At 36.8% G+C, this 5,774-nt stretch overlaps 1 protein-coding gene across 1 annotated transcript; it reads right to left on the minus strand.

The window, feature by feature from the left end:
- Positions 1-1,748: 1,748 nt before the first annotated feature.
- On the minus strand, positions 1,749-4,101 carry LOC108166041 (paired box protein Pax-3-like). Its single transcript, XM_017303561.1, has 2 exons — positions 3,818-4,101; positions 1,749-2,849 (listed from the first exon to the last, which is right to left on the minus strand). Exons 1-2 carry the CDS (start codon positions 4,076-4,078, stop codon positions 2,832-2,834), a joined length of 279 nt encoding a protein of 92 aa, XP_017159050.1. The 5' UTR covers positions 4,079-4,101; the 3' UTR covers positions 1,749-2,831.
- Positions 4,102-5,774: the final 1,673 nt, after the last annotated feature.

Below are 5,774 nucleotides of genomic sequence, written 5' to 3' on the forward strand. Positions count from 1 at the left end.
AGCGGGAATTTGTTCGAAAGGAGTGTTTATGAAAGAGGATATATTTATGATTTAGTGCTGGAGAGTGTGAGTGAGACAGAAAATCACAAGACCAAAGTACCTCCAAGACACATAGAACCATTCTTACAAAATACGACGGGAAATCTAACAGGGGTCCCTCTGAGTATAGCTGTTTTTTCATTATTATTATTATTTATTTTATTTTATTTAGATTGTATTGTCTAATTTAATTAAAATGCAACAGATGATACAATTCTTAAAATTTCATGTTGCTAACCTGAGGCTAATTTGGGCTACAATCAAACAAATTCTAGACCTTTTACCATGAAAACTATATGTGTAAAATATATGTTAAAGCTGTTAAATTATTTTTTGCCAATTTTTATTTATTGTAATGCCAACACTTATTTTTATATATATATATTTTGTTTAATATTTTTGAGTAGATTTTTTTTAATAGACAAAAGAACTGTCAATACTTTTAAAAATACAATAAAAAGCTATATTAAATGTTCTAAGCACTTGTTATGAAGTATATTGCATGTTTGAGTAAAAATAAATAAGTGTCCGTTTGATAAAAATGTAATGTTTGCAGTTTGAAAATATTAAATACTTGACGAAGAATATAAATAGACTTCTATCGCAAAATATATTTTCTTGGGGTATTAATTGTACTATTAATTGGTCCATTCCAGTGAAATTATGTTTACCTGTAATCTATGTAAATCCATTAATGACAAATACAAAACATGTCCAAACTGAAGGAAGTAAAACAAACAACACATGAAACATGAAATATGTTTTTACAAAATATGTATCTACATAATATTATTTGACAAATGTTTTGAATAACAATACACAAAACAATCTCACATTATAGATAAAATATTATATTTTTGGCTTGTCTACATTTCTGAAGCTGTACATTTCCACTATTTTTTACATTATTCCATGTATTGTTTTTTTTAATAAACAGACCGTTTTAGTGACTTAACAGAATAACATGAAAAATACTTTAAAGTCTTTTTCAGTTCTGATATGCCACACAGCTTGTGCAATTTAACTGAGAATTTATAAGCTAAGTAAAATTAAAAATGAAAACGCTGCACTTACCCGCGCTGCACAAAGTTTCAAACCTTCCATTTTTCCATTCAGTCCTCTCTGGTGTACAACTAAATTCAATTATTGGGAATATAAATCGCCTAAAATACGGTTCAGCTGTTGCCGTAGAACTTTCTATTTGTCTATTTGCAATCTTCTGGGTAAAGCCATCAAAATGTACAAAAGTGAGAAGAACTCAAACAAAATCACAGTTGTTTGTTATCACTTTTAAGGATGTGTTTGTTTTTTAAGTAAATATTGAGACACATGTCACATTATTTCTGAAAAAAGATTTTAAAAAGGTGATTTATTCAAACCATATTTAAAAATKWATTTCATGGTCTAACGTTCACTGGTGCTCTGTGAAATCCTGGTGTTTTATCAGAAGCATAAACTTTTCAGTTCTTTTGTTTAATAAATCTTTATAAAATAAAGCTTCTATAGTATAGTTTTTTTTAATGGATGAAGAATCGTCAATTTTACAACATTATAAAAATACTTTTTACAGAATTGCAGGTTTCTAATTTTAGAAACTATCTATAAATTTTTTAAGTCCCACAAACAAATGAAAATATTCCAAATGTAAAACTTCTGTATTTTTCACGTTGTTTATTATAAATAGAAATAGTGCTATGCTTTACACAAAACATCTTACAACAACAACAAAACAAAAATCACACAATTGTAAATAAAAAAAAAATCATACAAAAGAAAGGGAATAATGAACTGTAAGTAAGACTTAAGCACAGTGGAGCCATTGTAGAAGAATTACTGTAAAAACAAAACAAAAAAACAATTGAGCAACATTTAATAAATAAGAAGGGCACCTACAAATTGACAAGATCCTGAAAACAACTAAAACATGCAAAGCGACAACAAAAATCAACAGTCAAGATGAATATTGTACTCACTGGTAGAGTCTTTTAATGTACTTTTTGGCAAAAGACTGTATGACTACAGTGACTTCTATCCATTGCTTGATAAGCTCCCCTGACTGATAAATGCACTCACCCAAAATTGTATACAACCAAACAAAAGAGATAGCTAATCGAGGATATAACTGGAGATCCTCGGTCTGTGTTCATTTACAGCACATGAGGTATGAATGTATTGCACTTTCTTTGGGTTGCACCAACACCACTCAGCTTCAGTTTGTGCGTTTTTGGTGGATTTCCAAACGCAGCCGCGTGTTTATGTCGAACTACACATGCATGAGTCTCGTCAATATACAGTAAGACTTTGTCATGAAGACATTCTGAGAGAAGTATTACAGCTGAGCACACTATCACCAACCTGTCTAACCTTCAACCACAAAAGACCACAGAGGCACCTGGGGCTGGAAAAGTCCACTTTACATCTTCGCCTTACCGTAGGATCCAAATACAAATTCAGTTCATACACAAAGCCCCACTCCCTATTTTTTTTCAGAAAAAAAATAGAAAAAAAAAAACTGTTCTTGGTCCTTTCAGCTTGGCATGGTGGGCGAGAGGTTGCCTACAGTCTTTAATCATTACAGTGAAACTTYTTTGTTTCCATCGCTGCTACACAACCATCCAAAGTGTCTCTGCTTCTTTCTGAAGTCAAACCAAATAAACCCTTTCACCTCCCACGCTGCTGGTCTTGCTGTCCMTAGGGCTGGWGAAGTTGGCAAAGGCAGTGGGTGGCGGCTCTCTCCGGGTAGGAATGCCAGCGTATCCATGTGAGCTTCCTGCATAGGCCGTGTCGGGGCTTCATATAATGAAAGGCACCTATTAAGAACAGAACGAAACAGAAGAAAAAAGCTTTTCAGCAATACATTTCTGTGTAATCAAAACGTTTAAATGTATATTACAGCAGGTGAGAATGAAACTTTTTCTCTGGTAAAAAGACCAGAAATCAATCCAGAAGTTAGCGGGGTTGACCAAGTTTCAGCCTGGATCTCTGGCACTGCTTTACTGATCAATAACAATTCCAAATCTGACCTCCGTAGGGACACATGGTTCTAATCCTCGGCTGCCAGGGGCTGTAATCGCCCCCCCCACACACACCCCCCACCCCTCCTTCACCCTCCTCCAGCTAAAGAGCCCTCTCACCATGCCTTCATACACACATACCTGTGCTCACGTACAGACGTGTACACATTTCACTAGAACAACCCCCGTACACCCCGCCCCCCACCGCCCAAAACATGTGGTTTTCTCCCAGGTCCCTGACTAAATTAATGACATCAAGATGTTGGCACTGACGGGCCGGTCAACATGTGGTGGTGTACCTCACATCAGGCCTCTAACACACACAATCCACCCCTCCCTCCTGTCAAACATACTTTGGGAATGTGGCTTCTTTTATTTGGGCAGCTATCCTTGTTACACAGAGGTCATTACATGGCTAGGTGAGCTGCTCTGTGGATTTGATGGGCAAGCTCATCACACAGGGTCATGAAAGAACAGTGAGTAAAAACGAGTGTACTGAGACAGCGACTGGGCCACCGTAATGATGATAATATAAACTGAAGTAACCCGGCCACTAGCGATCCCCCAAACCTCAATGTAATTCCAGTGCAGCACATGGAGATTTGAGACGCTCCCTAATCAGAGGGGGTCTTTGCAATTAACTGCGAGTTCGAAAATCCTGGCTAAATCAACAGCCAACAGATGGCATTGCAGAACGATGTGTCCTCGCAATAACAACCAGCGTGAATGAAATTGCTTCTTCAATAAAAACAAAGGTGCACTACCTTGCTCTGTCCGTACTGTCCGTACTGGTAGCTGGGGTGGTGGTCGACGGCGTAGGCTGGGGAGGTATAAGAAGGTGGGCAGTAAGACTGGGTACTTGGCAGGGTGGGCATGCTGCTCAGGCTTGGAAGGGCCTCCAAGCGCTGAGAGCCGTGACAGCTAGCAGCCATGGCCCCGTTAGGCTCGAGGCCTCCTGTGAGAGGGGAGAGGGCAAAGTCACTCTGGGACTGATGCGGCACTCCACTCGGGTTGAGCAAGCCCATCACCTACAAGGAGACACAGAGAGACCGAATCATTAGAACGCATGTCGATTTAACTGAGGTTTTCTATAGTGTTCACCATTACGTACAAACAATGCTGATGATTTATGTTCAGTTTCCAYTCTTGAAAACTTTCATACCTTGGTGTGTTTTTCTTCACTGTTAGCATTAGCARCTCTYTTCAGACATGTTCTCTTTATTCTTTCCTTTTTATGATGTAAAGCACTTTGAACTGCCTTGCTGCTGAAATGTGCTACGCCAGYGCAAATAAACTTGATTGACTTGATTAACTGATTCTGAAACTAACACCAGTTGCATCTTTTTTCCTCACCGATGTTCCGTCATGAAGTATATAAAAGAAGAGTTGCATACAGTGCCTTGCACAAAAAATATTCAAACCTATTGAACTTTTCAACATTTTGTCACATTACAACCCCAAACCTCACTGTATTTCATGTGACACATCAGCACAAATCATTTGTTTCCAGTACAAGTCCAGGTTTTCTACAAAGCACTCAGAAATATTGTGTGGCATGAAGACCAAGAAACCAACAGAAAGGTCAGGTGTTAGATTGTTCGGAAGTTAGTTTATAAAACATCACAAGTATCGAACATCAATTTGTGACAAAAAAAAAGAGTATTATGCAACTGCAAAATTAGTCAGACATAGCCATCCACCTAAACTGACAGCTTTCAAAAAGCAGAGTACTAGTTAGAGTCTGCAGAGCTGCCAGGGCAACTATTTGTTATGCACTCTGTAATTCTTCCTTTCATGGAAAGTAGCAAAAAGGATTTAAATAAACCCATAAATCCATAAAAAGCCAAGCTTAGACATTGCTACACATCATTAATATCTGTTCAAGTTAGATGTCACTAAAATTAAACTTTTAGCTAAAAAAGAAAAGCTGAAGTTTGTAACCAAGTTGCCAGAATACATCAACAGTTACACATGGTGGTGGCAGCATCATGCTGTGGGAATACTTTCTTTCAATTGAACTGATAAAGCTGGACTTTAGCAGCTCCAGAGAACCTTAGACTTGGGGTAAAKGTTCACCTTTCAGCAGCACAATGGCATTCAATTTACAACCTGAGTTATAATGGAAAGAGTACGCAAATATTAAAATAGACTAGTTAGTCCAAACCTAAATCTAACTGAGAATCTGTGGCAAGACTTGAGAAGTGCTATTCACTCTGAATGAGATTCAACTATTTTGTAAATAAAAATATTATATTGACTCTGTGGGGTTGAATAGAAATGCCTGATATGTTGCGATTGTATTTTTTTTCCTGAAATATCTTTAAACCATTTGTCATTTTCCTCAATAAAATGCACAAAAAAATGTTGTTGTGACTTGATAAAATGGGAATGAATACTTATGTCGCTGTGTATCATAAAATTTATGATTTTTTCTTTAAATCATAAAATTTAAAGAAAATAAAAAAGAACCACTCTAAATTTCTCCCAAAGCCGCCAAAAGAATTTAATAAACTGCATGAGGTGATATCTTGTAACCTGAACTTACAGAAAGTTCAGGTTACAAGGTTATGTTTGTGCGCAAACATAAAAAATAATCCTTGTATCACATTACTTTTTTTGCCTCTATCTTCAAAAATGACCATGTCCTCATAAAGGAGACCAAAGGCTACATGAGAAACAGAAGTAAGGTATGTTTTTATGTCAAAGCTACCTATATCTGGA

The sequence above is a fragment of the Poecilia reticulata genome, unplaced genomic scaffold (genome assembly GCF_000633615.1).
Source record: "Poecilia reticulata strain Guanapo unplaced genomic scaffold, Guppy_female_1.0+MT scaffold_463, whole genome shotgun sequence".
NCBI classification, from domain to species: domain Eukaryota; kingdom Metazoa; phylum Chordata; class Actinopteri; order Cyprinodontiformes; family Poeciliidae; genus Poecilia; species Poecilia reticulata.

Coding starts and splice junctions, on each gene's coding strand:
- LOC108166041 (XM_017303561.1), bottom strand. CDS start 4,078: ATGGGCTTGCTCAACCCGAGTGGAGTGCCGCATCAGTCCCAGAGTGAC.